The sequence below is a fragment of the Saccostrea cucullata genome, unplaced genomic scaffold (assembly GCF_032062105.1).
Source record: "Saccostrea cucullata isolate Sc308-1 unplaced genomic scaffold, CSIRO_AGI_Scuc_v1 ctg169, whole genome shotgun sequence".
NCBI classification, from domain to species: domain Eukaryota; kingdom Metazoa; phylum Mollusca; class Bivalvia; order Ostreida; family Ostreidae; genus Saccostrea; species Saccostrea cuccullata.
The window spans coordinates 76,377-92,142 of NW_026933727.1; the positions used below are offsets into that span (position 1 = coordinate 76,377).

At 33.1% G+C, this 15,766-nt stretch overlaps 2 protein-coding genes across 2 annotated transcripts; one reads left to right on the forward strand and one right to left on the reverse strand.

Annotated features, from left to right (window-relative positions):
- Positions 1-2,610: 2,610 nt before the first annotated feature.
- LOC134239173 (uncharacterized) lies at positions 2,611-8,810 on the reverse strand. The gene is made up of 6 exons (XM_062721338.1): positions 8,698-8,810; positions 6,560-6,627; positions 6,097-6,282; positions 5,084-5,195; positions 4,883-4,972; positions 2,611-3,414 (listed from the first exon to the last, which is right to left on the reverse strand). Exons 1-6 carry the CDS (start codon positions 8,749-8,751, stop codon positions 2,719-2,721), a joined length of 1,206 nt encoding a protein of 401 aa, XP_062577322.1. The 5' UTR covers positions 8,752-8,810; the 3' UTR covers positions 2,611-2,718.
- An 87-nt stretch (positions 8,811-8,897) lies between these two features.
- LOC134239174 (dynein axonemal light chain 1-like) lies at positions 8,898-13,009 on the forward strand. Its single transcript, XM_062721339.1, has 9 exons — positions 8,898-8,951; positions 9,140-9,181; positions 9,967-10,076; positions 10,373-10,428; positions 10,788-10,843; positions 11,418-11,507; positions 11,643-11,696; positions 11,906-12,029; positions 12,646-13,009. The coding sequence occupies exons 1-9, from the start codon at positions 8,949-8,951 to the stop codon at positions 12,687-12,689; spliced, it is 579 nt and encodes a 192-aa protein (XP_062577323.1). The 5' UTR covers positions 8,898-8,948; the 3' UTR covers positions 12,690-13,009.
- The last annotated feature ends 2,757 nt before the right edge of the window (positions 13,010-15,766 follow it).

Consider the following 15,766-nt stretch of genomic DNA (forward strand, 5'->3'; position numbering starts at 1 on the left):
GTATAAGCAAAATGTACTTAACACATCATTTTCATAAATGTGATCGTTACCATAAATCGTTGCCTAGGATACACATAGTAAAACTGTTTCGTCTTATACAGAGAGGTGTGCAAATGCTTCAAGGGAGAATTCGACACCGAAGCTTATGTGCAGCTTTAAGAGGGTTGGGTGGTTGTGGCCATTTTTAGACTATATTGATCTCCTTTAGAAGAAGAGCTCCATAAAGTTATTCAAAAGTGATCAAATTTTAAAACTAAAATGTATGAAATATTTCTTTTCCAAATGTAGTTGACAACTTAAGATTTCAAATCTAACAAATGAAGTTACATGTATATCTGACGATTCATTTGTTGATTCCCAGCTTTCTTAAATGGGCATGGACTCAAGCTGTAAAGTATTACTAAAATCTCAATTAAACTCCAAACTAAGGTGTATAGTTCCCGGAAGCAATTATTACGGTATGCAGTAAAAGAAAAGGTCAGCTTCAGTTCCATCTCTCCAATCAAAGAAGATGCTCGCGGTTATCTTGGCTTTATGATGTCGGATAACGATTCGATTAGCGAGTAATTGTGGAAGTAAGCACAAATAACAGAGGGATATAAATTTGGTTGGCAGTTAAATTTTTTTATCAAGGTCTAGTTGATTGAAAATCAAGTCCTCCCGCAACAAAAATGCATGAAAAAGGACATGCTAGTATTTAAATGTCTTTATTTGTTTATAACCATCTTTGAAGTTTATAGTCTTCTTAGAAAAAAACTTTAACTTAATAGGTAATAATAATATTAACTTATTATGTAATGACGGATTAGGAAGCGAGATGGTACATGAAATTTAATAGTAATTATGTTCAAAAGTCATTTAAACAATACAAAACAGGAGCAAAGCAAATACGGGCCTCGAAAAACAATTAGAAGCGGGATAAGATATCATGGAGGAGTGAACATCTCCGGTAAACCTGCCAAGTTTTCTTTGTTAAAATCGGTAAAAACTGAAAAATCCGTTGAAAATTCAGTGTGATAATAATTACCCGGTACTTAACAATTAGTTTGTTAAACGCCAGTCGGCGAATTGTATTTTTTTTTGACAAGGTCATTGTAATGAACTCGGAAAAACATTACTTTAAACGAGACCGTTGATATTCTTGTTTTCCAACTTGTTTGTCAATAGCTTGGCTCATTTTAAAAATTGTTTGTACGTACAGCATACTCATGCAAGTCTAATCAATTAGGAGACGTAAACCCCATATGCAGGTGGAATATTGCTACTAACATAAAGCAAGAAAAGTTTACGAAAGAAAATTTGAAGTCATCACATTGATGTCTTTTTTCTTGTAAAATATCCAAATATGAAAACGATGAGTCAGACTCTGTGATATATCTTTTATTCTAAACTTACTGGGTATATCAAGTTGACATTTGAATGAAGTAATTACTCTTAAATTTCTGCATTATAACAGTACAATAAATAGGTCTACCAATAACGGGGCACAATTGGTGTCCCTGGGAGTTCCGAAAGATATTTGGAAGACCTGGTCTCCAAAACCTACATAGATGCATGTAGAGTAAATCAGAAACTCAAGCATCTTTTTAGAATCAACTTCAGAGTATATACATGTCTGTATATGAATAATCAGAATGATTTTTTTTTAATTTAAAATAATTTTGAAATGACCAATGACAAGGTGAGTAAATTAACGAGTTTCTTTTTTTTTTTTTTTTTTTTGCGCACTTGGTGATAGGTCTTTATTAATCAATAGCATTTTAAGTAAAAAAAAACTTTTCCATGGGTATAAATATTTACCTTTTGACCTTGACTTAAAGTTCAACCCAGTTTTACAAAATTTGAACTTTAACCTGGGCTTAACTTTTGAACAATTACTACTAGGGCTTTAATATTTCTCGAGCATATTCCTGATGCTTAGACCATCCTTTGGATACCTTTTTTTTTCCATTTCGACCTTGGAGTTAAATTTTTAACCTTGGTCATACCTTTTGAACTGTCAGTGTTTGGGCTTTTATAACCACTTGTATATTTTTTGTCACACATACTTTTCCAAAGTACCATTGATTTTGACCTTGACCTTGGAGTTTGACCCTGGTGTCAAGATTTTCACAATTTTGGAAGAAACGCTCTTGCTTATCTTTGCACTTAGTTTTTCCGCTAAATATCCAGGAACAAAATAAAATTTCAAATAAACTTATTTTCAATATATGACCAGTAGAGCAAACTCCATACAGTGTCAATTCTCCGGGACTACTTTCGTGCCCTACGAATATGGAGTTGAAGCGTAACGTAATACTGAGCTGTCTGGAGCTTGCCAGTAGAGCCCTGCTCTAATATAGGAACCCCTGATCCAGAGGCCATGGAATTCACAATTCATAATAAGCATGACTTAGTTTGTTAATAAAATACTCAATAGCAGAGCTGCTGTAACATCGGATCTCCTGATCCTGGGGACTTGAATTTCACAATTTAGGAAGCGGCACTTTGCTCTAAACCTTTGTGCATAATGTATCCTCATACATACTAACTTGAAACAAAGAAAATATTTATCTGCAAATAAAATCTACTGGTTTACTTTCATCAACTTTAGAATAAAAAGAACATTCCATCATAACATCTTTATTATTAAACCTATAAATCAATTTCAATGCATTCATTCATACTCAATACAAAAACCATTCACACCAATCCAGCATATTTTATTAGTTGTTCACATTATTTTTTGTTTGGGTCTTTTTCATCTTTACTCTCCTCAGAAACACTCCCTTTGTTATCACTGAGACCTTCATCACTTTTATCATCCTTTTTATCCTCACTTTCATCGTCACTGTCATCTGAGCTGTCAGAACTGTCACTGTCAGAAGACGAAGGTTCTTTCTCGTCAGCAGCCTCTTTGACTGAGCTGTCAGACACTCCTGTCGACTTTTGTTTAGAAGATATTACTTCCAAATGTTCAGGTTCAGATGAAATCACCTCTGTATGTTCAGGTTCAGATGAAATCACCTCAGTGTGTTCAGGTTCAGATGGAATCACCTCTGTATGTTCAGGTTCAGAAGATATCACCTCTTTATGTTCAAGTGCAGATTTAATGATTTCTTTGTGTTCTGGTTCAGATGCTTGTATTTCTGTATGTTTCTCTCTAGCTGGTTCAACTTCTAAATGCTCTTTCCCTGCAACAGTTACTTTGGCATGTTCTCGTGCAATGTTTGGTAAGTCCTGTTTCTTCGTTAATATTGTACTTAAAAGACGATTTGGAATTCCTCCACTGTAAACTTTAGGATTTAGCTCAGGTGAAGTCAAAGCTTTTTTCTTTTGCGCTTTTTCAGGAGGAAGATACGTAGCTTCATTCATCTCCTTGAGTTTGACAATAGTGTCTTTCTGTAAGTGATCTGGTAGTCTCTCCATTTTGAACTACATGCAAGATTTGACAAAGTCATTAATTTTCAATATTTTATTATACGAGGGTTGATCCAAAAGTAATGTCACAACTTCGATAAAATTTCTCCTAGTCGACGTAAATTAACAAAACTTTACACGATGGAAGCTATATTTATTTTAAATCAGTCCTGAAAAATTCAAATCAAAACGATTTATACTTTTCAAAATAGCGAATTAAACACAAAGTGTGATTATGGTAGTCGCCGCACCTAAATAACGTCATAAAACGGATATGCGCCGTCACACACTTTTAAAAACGCCTTCCCATCGTTTTATTAAAAAAAAATGATATTCACAAAACATTCACATATTTTATTTTCTTTAAGAACAATTGGCACCAATTGTACACTTTATCTATAATTCAATCCTTCATCAAAATTCTTTGAACAATACCATAAGACAAACTTAAAAGTGTCTCATATCACTCAAAGTGCCACTAATCTCTTTTACGACAACGTCGACGCTATTGAACATTTCCACCTCACCTCCTATCTTTCGGTATTTCTGTCCCCAAATGATCATTTATTTACCTATTACCCGCCCAAATTCTCTGAAACCATCTATGAACAAGTCTCTCGTTAACATTCTTTCCTCTGCGAGTTTGATTTACCATCATAACTGTTTCTACTTGTGATTTCCAGATTTTGAAGGAAAAATACATTACAACTCGTTTCGGTGTTTTATTCCATTTCGACATTTCCTTCCTGCAATACATCAGATATAAACAATACTGTTTATGATGAAAAAAAAACGATGCTGCCATTTAATGTTTAACTAAAGATTAGAAAATGTCGTAAATTTTGTCTTGGAATAAAATAAATATTGGACGATAAGACGATTTTTTAGATACTTTTTTAAAATGTGTTCTTTTTTCATTCTAACAATATTAACTTTAAAACGTGACGTTTAGGGGTGACGCGGCGACACCCCCTATGTTTAATGTTTTAAACATCTATAAAATGAATTCAATTGAACATTATTAAATGAAATTTTCAATTTTGACTAGATTTACGTTTATGCATCTTTTGGTGCATTATATTTGATAATATGACGCCAAATATTAAAGATATGGAAACAGTGACATTACTTTTGGATCAATCCTCGTATAAATAAGTATGTAATATTTGAGTTTATCTTTTTCTTTTTCTGCATAAAGTACCTGCTATTTGCCCCAAGAAATATTGTTCAGGGAACAATGAAAAGAAATAAATTTTGCTTATCTTTATAATAATAAAATATATACAACACAATTTTCAATTAGCTTGCAGGAATTTTGGTCTTAAAAGATGCTCAGACTGCTTGAAGTGATTAAAAATTTAATAATGTCTGATATAATTCAGAACTGAGGGCAGGCCACTCAACTATAAAAATGCCACAGAATAAAAACTCTCTAGTGTGCATTGTACAGAGTTCCCTTAATGTACATGTATAAATTATTTACCTTGGTAACTTTCATGGCCACCCCCTCTGGCAGGTTTCTCTGTATGTATTCTAAAAATGTTCTGGCCGTTGACCCAGTGAGGTTATAATACTGAAAAACAACAGGTGTAGCATGATTGAAATCTTCACCCATTCGTTTATTGAACAATAAGCAAAATCAAACTACAAGAGCAGAGGAAAAAGAAGACTTCAGTAAACTTACAATAAATGTTCTAACGTGTGTCCTAGCTTCGTACTGCACTCGGTGCTTCTTGAAGATATGCACTGACTTGTTCAAGGTCAATTTATCAAAGGTGGGTTTTCTCTGAACATATCTAAATGCAAAATCAGTCTTTTTAAGTAATAATTTTATTAATCAAGAGTCAGTTGCCGAATTTCGCATAATGCTGGTTATTCTTCAGAAAAATGAAGTTTTTTGGGCAAGAAAGGAATTTAAAAATTCAGTACTAATGTATATTCCAACAGATAAATACTGTTTACTGAAAAAATTTTACCCCCCCCCACCCCCCGTTTTATTTTCACCTCTTTTACCCTCATTACAAGTGGGTGATTTTTTGCCGGGCTTATTGCTCAAAGAGCAATTGCCGGCTTATGTCATCCTGTTCAAGGCAGGATGTCAACCCCATAGTCGCCATTTTAAAGTTACGTGCAAAAATATAGTTCTATACTCTCAACCGCTTTTGAGATAATACAAACGCTAAATAAAGCAACAAAAATAAAACAAAGTTTTATCTATATAAATATACATTAGAAGAAATGACTTTGAAAACATCAGTCCGAAGTCAAAGAACATAGTTCATTAGCGTAAGGATTTTTGATAATCAGTGTTATCGTAGTTCTTTACACATACATGTACGAGGTAAAGCAGGAGAGGGAACCAGACTTTGTTTACATTCAGCTGCGGTACCAGATTAATTCTGATTCTGACAAAATCGGACCGTGAAAAACTCACTGTCAGTGTCTTATCATTTATATTGATAGTTTTAAAATAATTTTTTCATCAGAATATAAACGTGATTCGTGTAAGAAAATTCTACTCTGTAAATGAGCCCGGCTCTCTGTACTTCTGAGTACTTTGATAAAAATAGGTGCTGCCGTGTGCAAATTCAAAGAACACAGAAAAATTTCTTAAGCAAACCAGTAGCTGTGCAAATTTAAAATGAAGAAATATTGTTGAAAGGGCAAATATAGCCCATGTATTGTATTTAAACTTACGTGTCATGGGGGCCTAGGTCTAAATGAAATGCTGTTTGTTTCAGGTACCAGTAATAACTGTCCAGAACCTTGCGTTCATGACCTTTGACCTCCACCAAGATTTTACTGTAAAGGTCGTCCTCTTCTTCTGTCTGCTGTTGACCTGTTGTGCTTATTCCACTGTGCCATCGAAAGTGATAGGAAGGACTGAAATTGTAAATTAGAGAGTTCAGTGAAAGTGTTTTCTAAAATTCAAAAGAGAGAATTTTTTTAAGTAAGAAATTCTAATATTATGAGATAGATCAGAATTTTTGACAATTAAAGGACTAAAACAAGATGAAACAAAGTGTAGAAGCTGTAAATTGACCATTGTCACAAGCCACATGTTCTATTAAAAAAAAAAACAAAAAACTGGAAATAAATGGACGCAAAATCTGTGGCTTGGGATGTTATACATTGACAGATTTTTAAGATCTTTACATACCTTACAGACAGAATTTGCAAAAGTGATGGACTGCATTTGACACTGAAGGAGGTACACAGGCTGGTTTTCTGAAGAAAGAAATTTGAAACCATCTATCATGTTATATTATCATGATTACAATGCAATTTTACATAATTCCTTTCTCTCCAATTCTAAAACAAAACTGTTCAATGTCAAAAGCCCTTTTTAGAACTGTACATTTACACAAAATATATAAACTCAGTTCACATACAGGTACTTTGAGAAATTTAAAAATAAAATTAATTATTAAAACAACAATTCACACGCTAACAAAAGTATTACAATAATGCATTTAAAATTCTGCTAGCCATAGTGTTGCCATGGTCGCAAACCACAATCTAATTAAAATTAGATGTTAGATCTGCTCGCATACTTGCTTCACTACCAATATTTTAAATATGTAGTATCGCCAGTACCTCACAGTTATTTAACTTACTACCGCTCTTTTACAGGGAAGTCAAGAAAGCTTGAGATCTCTTAAGATTTCTGGGGCATAACATTGTTTACATTAGTGACAATCGAATGGTTCGTACAATCACTCTGCTGTAAATACAATGTATTTCCAAGAGTTGAACTCCAATTAGTAGATTGTCAAATAAGGAAAGTTTAGAGTACTTGATCAGCTTTCAAAAATAATGATTTTCAATGAAAATTAAATGAGAAGGGTCTGCTTAGTAAAAAGTAACGTAAAAAATGTATCATCTGAGGACTCGCTCCTCTCAAAGATTTATTACGCTGGTTCAGCAAATTTTTACGCAAGAAATTTCAACAGGATTTAATTCTTATCTGCCTTTACAAACTCCATAATGATTGATCTTGCATTGTATTCAATAGCACATTGTCCCCATCTAACAAACGTTTTCTACCTTTAACGAGAAAGAGTTCCGCTAAGTTAAGTAATCGCGATTTCAAGTATTGAATTTGACCTGTGACGTGACCCTCTATGGGATGTCGTAACATATTGGTGTAGTGAGTATGCGGGTGGATCCAACATGTTATTTGTAATTAGATTGTGCAAACAATGGCCAAAATGTAAGATTCTCTTCCATTCTGGATGTTGATGAATGAGAAGAAAATACTTTGTCGCTGATTACAATACTGACCAATGCCATTAAAGCATTGTCCGAAATTGAACCTTCATGTTACATTCCAAAACCCAATCGCAGTTTACGAAATATTTCTCGTTTACTGTTGAGTCAATGTAAAATGATTTGAATTGTGATGGGAAAAAATATTGTTATTGGCTGAACATGAGTCACAATACTGACACATAAATATTCAAAATTACCACAATTTATGTGACAAACCAGAAAGAGGTAGGAAAGAGTCTGTGCTCTGGACAATGGCTCGAGACAATGTGGTGTTGCTGCTTCCATTAATAATGAAGCCGCCAACACCACACTGTATCGAACCAGAGTCCAAAGTCTGCATATATCCTCTCCTACCCGTGACTGGTTGATCATAGCGAGGCGGCGCGAAGCGCCAGTGTGTAGCTGCTTCCATTAATAATCCTTTGCGGTGCATAGCAACATGGTGGCGCAACAACACCACAACGATTTAATGCAATATCCATGCCACAAAACTATCGTTTGCGTTCTAAGTCAACAGGACTTTTTATTTTACGTCATACTTTCGTCATTTAAGAGTCCAAAGAATCTCGATCCCGACGCATGAGAAGTATTTCTTTTATTGTTTTCTCTCCTGAGGATAGGCAGTGCAAGTAAAAGCGTGACTGGTTGATCATATAAAGAATAAGGTGTCATAATCTTTAATATTTATATTTTATAATAATATATTTCAATATTGCAACAGTAATTCAATACTGTACACATATCATAGTGTGCTTGACCACTGTTGACGCTTATGATTTTATTAGTTATTTATTTTTATTTTCAACTGTAAATCTGTAAAACATGTATGCACATTTCTGCAGATACTAGGTTACAATCATCACTCAGAGAAAATTCGACCTCAACCTTCGAGATAATTCGAACTACATTTTGACAGCTTATGAAATATAACCCGTTTAATCTTAATTGTGCGCAATGTGCTGAAGTGTGGTTGCTCTCATTCTTCAAATTTATTTGATAAATTAACCATAATCATGCTCAGTTTACCCGAAATAATGATGAAACTCTTCTGCAAGCAACAAATGCTCTACCGGAAGCCATGCCTTCAATATTTATGCGGTCCTAGTGCAAGGACCATATTTAATTTCAGCAAATGATATATATTTTTGATAATTTTCATATAATTTGTTTCAAAGATAGAATATTTTAAAAGCGATTATTCCACTAAATTAAAAATAATAAACAAAAAAATTAAATAGACGCGCACTTGTCACCTTGACGACAAAAAGAGCTTCAAAATGGTGGGTACAAGTTGTTTACATTGAAGAAAAAAATATTGTTATGATATTTTTAAGCATAATGTTTTCAGAACAGATTGATACAAATAATTTTGTTTTGTCTTTCATTATCTTTTTATTCTAAAAAAAAAGATCTGAATAAAATTCAAAATATCAATTCAACCTCTTTTGTGTTTTCAATACATTTTCAGGCAGGAAAAGGAACAACAATCAAAGAAGCTCTCCAAAAATGGGTAATTATTATGTTTTAATTGATTCAAAATTCTAAATATACACATTATTGAATGTGATATATTACATAAATTTATTTTTAATTCGGTCACAACACTGCTTTCGACTTTTAGTATAGCCTTTCCCTTACAGGTATTGTTATAGTTACCCCTACTAAACAGTCCCTATGTGATTTCTTATTTTGAAAAGTCCAACAATTCGACTTTCAGTCCAGGAACTGGTAAAATGGAATGCTGAAAAAGAATGTTGCTCGCTGGCATCAATTAAATGGGGCTAAACTGAGTTATCTTTTCATTTGGCAAAGGAGTATAAAAATATTTAAAAAAAAAAAAAGTTGTTGACAGGAGTTTCAGGAAACAGTTGATCGGTTGGAACGTCAAGTGCAAACTATTGCCCATAGCCTACGGCCTTGAGCAACAGCTAAATTAAATTGCACTCCAGTCCAATGTCAGATCGACTGTTTCCCTCTAACCCTAGTAAAAAACTGTATACTCTGACTGTGGATGTTTTTATTAAAATGTGACATCACTGGAGTAACCAAGAAATTTTACAGACTACCCTATAAATTATTTGCAGATTTTCATGCAATTCATATCATATATACTTCAAGGTTATGATTTATATAGTGATGGATGTTTACAAAAAGACTTGTTCATATATACATGTACATTTCTGTTTTACATGGACATGTATGTATATTTAAGTTAGTCATGCAACTATGAATATTAAATAAAATAGGAAATCAAAACATATATTTCAATCCTGAATTAATTATTTTTACTGACAGGAAGAGAAAATGGGACAGAAAGCTTCCGAGTCCAAAGAAGTGAAAATTTTTGGTCAGATCCCTCCCATTGAGAAAATGGATGCCTCTCTGTCCACACTAGCATCTTGCGAGTGAGTATAAAATTGTTTATTTAATTAGTCCTCACCTTTAGTTACAATTAGGAAGCTATTAGGAAGAACAGTTTTTATTTTGTTGACCGTGTTAATTATAACAATTTTAATTTATACTTTAATTCCTATGCTTTCTTCATTGTACTATTATACCTTTAACTGAAAATTCGGTGCACAATTTTTACATGTAAAATCTTGTAATTATTTTGGTGTCCTTTTTTGTAAGAGAATTATAAGCTATTTTATTATTTCTTTTGAAGATACATCAGAAATGAGCATGTATTTCACTCTTTCAGGAAACTGTCATTATCTACAAACTGTATTGAGAAGATTGCAAACTTAAATGGTTTGAGTAAGTACATTGTAAATTCAATTTGATTTTAAAAAACTGTATAACATTAACAACATTCATATTTTTCCTAATGGTGTCAAGCAAACAGAGCTCATCTAGATTAAAGTTTACATAAAGTTGAATACAGAAAGATAAATTTTATCAATAATAATATTTTAAAACTTGAATTAAATCCCAAGATTTTTCCTATAGAGAAAATTTCTCAATCTAATTAAAATTAGATTTCTAAGATCTGCACTGTATACTCAAACAGAGTGTAATTAAAAATGGCACAGATGTAAGAAATCTTATTCTAATTAGATAAATAAACTGCTGAAATAAAAGGAGAGAAAAAAATTAAAAAAATCTTTACCTTTCAGAAAATCTTAAAATTTTATCTCTCGGAAGGAACAACATCAAATCTCTCACAGGCTTGGTAAGTGGACTTTTCTATAAACCACAGAAGGCAAATAAAACCATACCTGTATAACTTCAATAAACCCCTTTTACATTCAAATACTATTTTATACTGATTAGTTTGAGAATACAGTGTATCTACTTTTATGATTTAGAGTATATATTTGATCTCACAGTCCTCTGGTTACTGTGGACGTACTACTGTAGACATACTTTTTTCACGGGATCATAATTCCCAGGAATCTTAATTTCTAATTAATCCCCGGGTAGAAAATTACGCGGATTTCTTACACTGTAACTATTTGCCTTACGTTTATATTAAGTACACTTGGACAAATTTCCGTGGAAAATTTGAAACCGCGTACATAGCGTAAATTAATACCACGCGGAAAAAAAGTACTTCTACAGTAACTTTAAGAATCTGAAGTCTGTAAATACAATTCCATCTATTTAAAAATTGACTTATTTCTAACTCAGACTAAAACTCAACATTTTATATATTTTTTTAAACAAATACCAATTCACACATTTTGTTTTAATGTTTACATATACACATATATATTAATTATTACCTTCAATAATGACTCTTACAGGAAGCTGTCGGTGACACTCTTGAAGAACTCTGGATCTCATATAACTTAATTGAAAAGTTAAAAGGCATCAATGTCCTCAAAAGATTAAAGGTCAGATTTCAACTAAATGATTATGCTTCTTTTTCATTAAAAACAGACCAGTTCATTTTTTTAAAAGTTAAATTTGTTAATCAAGTTCAATTGAGAGGAGTTGAACACATGTTAATTATGTTATTTATTTTTCAGGTCCTATATATGTCAAACAATGCTGTCAAAGACAGCAATGAGTTTGGCAAATTGGTGAGTACCATAACAATTATATAACTAAAATCAATTCCTCCTTCATAGAATGAAATCCTTGATTATTATTTTTAAACAATTCCAAATTTTTTGAAGAGCATTGAGCTACTCTATAATATCTCTCTATTCTTTCCCATATTCTTTCTTTGGTACATGTATATAAATGTATAATAATTTTATATAGACATATGATTTATTTCAATAAATAGGCAGATTTACCCGTGTTAGAAGAGTTAGTGTTTGTGGGGAATCCTCTGGAGGAAAAAGAATCTGGGGAGGGAACATACCGAGACAATGTGGCCAAGAAACTCCCCAAACTGAAAAAACTCGATGGTTTGTATCAAGTCGTAGATTCTGCAGTCATATTTATAATTTTGGTACATTGCATCATATTAAAGAGACCTTAATTTTCACATAATTACTGTAGATTCCTTATTTTTCGCGAGTACTTTTAATCGCAAACGGGCGCTTCAACAGCAAATCGCGAGAATAAGAATTCGCGAATGGACGGTTGATCAAGTTTTAACATAGATTTCAGCACCATAAAAATAAAAACAAATAATTTAATTTCGCGTGTGTGCTTCTCAAGAAATTACATGATAATTAATTCCACACGTATATTTAGGAATCTACAGTATTCAAGACTGTCTGTTTAGGAAAATTTTATTCACTTATAAATAAAGATATTAATCCTATAAAGAATTATGTGCAAAATTTAAAAGGAAACAGCTAGACTATGAAATTTAAGCCACAATTTTGAGAAAAAAAAAATTTAATTTCTAAAAAGCTTCAAATAAGTTTTTTTGTTCTACATATATTTATAAATTTAATTTATACAATTTTCGATTCATTGAAATGATTGATTCAAACTAAAAAATTTAAACTAAAATTAATTAATATTACAAGTAAAATGATTAAATTTCACTCGAGATTTTCCTTTTATTTATAGGTGTTCCTGTTATTCGTGAAGAGGCTGATGAAGAGGGCGATTGAGGATAAACTGAAATTCATTTACATACTCGTGGAAACATTCCAGCATAGGCTTAATTTCTACTGTGCTATAGACTTAATTGACCTGATGAAGTGAAAAATATCTATAAAGTTTTTAAATTTAAATTGTGCTGTTTTCTGATTCATTACAACTCAGTAACAAGCGAATAAAGGGAGAATTTTAAGGAACCATAATATTAAGTGCCAATGTATAAATTCATGACTTACTTCAAATTATGTGAAAAAAATCTGCAAAAAGATTGAAATGGGCTTGTTATGACAAATGTTACTTCATATACATTTAATAAATTATTTTAAATTTGGAGGTTTGTTTTTATGCCATTTGTGCTTTGGATGCATGGGATATATAGTTACTTCAATATAAGGCCAAAGAAAATAATCAATAGTTTCCCAGGCACTGCTGCATGAGGTCAATAACTGCTGCATTGATAAATTTTTATTGACATTTTGAGAATAGAAATAACACAATTTTCTATTTTTCTAACTACCCGGTAACTTTACTAACTTCTGCATTGAATCTTGACATTTTTGGCCTGAGAAACTATTGATATATTTCTATGGCCTAATATGCTGTCTATAAAACTGGATGACCCAAGTACATTGTATCCAGAAATAGGATAATGGATAATGATTTAAAAGATAAAAAAAATTGCAAATATGTCTGATCTTCAGCCTTTCTACGAATACTAAGTAAGAGGCCCAAGGGCCACATCACTCACCTGAGCACATCAGCTAGGAAAAAGCACATTAATCATATCAGAACAGAAAAGTTTACTGGGGGGGGGTTGAATTCCAATACTACTTGAGAATGCCTCCATATCAATAATGCATATAACTTCTTGAGAAAAAGATTTTTTTAGATTTTTTAAAAGTTTTGTTTGTATATATTACTTTGTAATAAATTGAATTTGACTCCCCATTGCTTCCGACGTCCCTACCCCAAAGCGTACTTATGATTTGAACAAATTTGAATATTCAATGCATGAGGATGTTTACATGTAAATATGACTAAACATGTAGCTTTTCTGTTATTGGGATTTTCCCCTTTATTTTCCTACGTAAAACTTTGATTCACCGTTGAGACCCTTCTTTACCCTTGGAGATTATGATTTGAACAAATCTCACTGTACACTATCTGAAGATGCTTCCATATATGGCTTTGCTATTCTATAGAAAAAGATTTTTTAAAATATGTTTCAATGTAAAACTTTTACCCCCCATTGTGGCCCCACCCTATTCCTGGGGGTTATAATTTGAACAAACTAGAATCTACAGTATCTGAGGATGCTTCCATATAAATATCACTGATCATGGCTTTGCAGTACTTGAGAAGAATTTTTTTTAAAGATTTCCCTATATATTCCTATCTAAAACTTAAATCAATTATTGTGGCCCCACCCTACCCCTGGGGGTCATGATTTGAACAAACTTGAATGTACACTACCTGAAGATGATTCAGCATGAGTTTCATCTTTCCTGGCCCAGTGGTTCTTGAGAAGAAGATTTTTTAAATATGCCATTAATTTTTCACTAAGTCATAATTATCTCCCCTTGGAAGAGGGCGCGGCCCTTCATTTGAATAAATTTAAAACCCCTTTACCCAAGGATACTTTGTAGCAAGTTTGGTTGAAATTGGTTCAGTGGTTCTTGAGAAGAAGATGAAATTGAAAATATGAAAAGTTTACAACAACGCCAACGACGACTACGACGACGACAGACAACGGACAAATTTTGATCAGAAAAGCTCACATGAGCCTTCGGCTCAGGTGAGCTAAAACTATTTTGATTCAGTTCCTTAATTTTTTTTTTTGAAGGGGGGGGGGGTGTCCCTTCCTTTATCATAAAAAAACAAGATGTGTTTGTGAAACACTACGCGCCCGGCGGCAACAAAGTTCAAAAAAAATATTTTTAGCAAATAAGTCACAGTCAAAGTCACAAGGTCATTGACCTTGGTGTCATTTGAAAGAACTTTGTTAGTGGAGTATGCATATCAAATTTGAAGTCTCTATCTCTCATGGTTCAAAAGTTATGTTGAATGTTCGAAAAAGCTATTTTTAGCATATAGGTCTCAGTCAAGGTCACAAAGTCATTGACCTTGGTGCCATTTGAAAGAGCTTCATTGATGAAGTATGCATGCCAAACATGAAGTCTCTATCCCTCATGGTTCAAAAGTTATGGTGAAGGTTAAAGTTGACAACAGACAAATAGACAAACAGAAAGGACAAAAACAATATACGCCCCGGGCGCATTAAAACTGATACAGTTATGTTTATTGAAAGGCTTGTTTCCCCCCCCCCCCCAACTTTATTCCACAAGAAATATTGATATGAGCACTGAATGACCCCAAAAATGGTACTGAAAAAAGTTGGCATTGAAAAAAGTTTCCCCCCAAAATTGGGACTGAAAAAAGTTGGCATTGAAAAAAGTTGATCTCAACACCCAAACACCACCCACCACCCGCCCCCACGAAGTAGGATTTTCGAGTTTGGGCAATTTCCCCCTTTTTTTTGTTGTTGTCAACTTTTTCAGGTACGTCAATTTTTTTATCTCTGGCTGCCCCTTTCAAAAACAATGCTACGTTGCTGATTCTTTTTCAGGGGCAAATTATATATTATCGCCAAAAACTTTCAGCCCATATAAAAGCAGTTTTCTTTAGGGGAGGACTACAGTACTGTAGATCACTAAATTCTGGCGACACCTTATTTTCGCGAGATAAACATTGATTCTTGATAAGCGAAACAAATTTTTCACGATTCGATCGTGGTCATTGCTCTATATTTATATATTCCACTAAGGAATACTGTTATACACGAGAATTAAACTTGGTTTTCGCGAGCACGCTGTCTCACGTAATTACGCGAATATAAAGTTCTCGAGAATAAAAAAGGTGGGAGGCTGGCAGATTTGGAAAGAAATAATCTGTCCTCGTTGGTAATAAGTCATCTGTTCCCGTCTGGAAAAATAAATCATCTGTCCCTGACCAGTGCTATCACCCCCCCCCCCCCCTCTCAAGAATTAAAGTTTTGGAGTTCGATGTTTTCCTCTTTTTCATTTTTTTT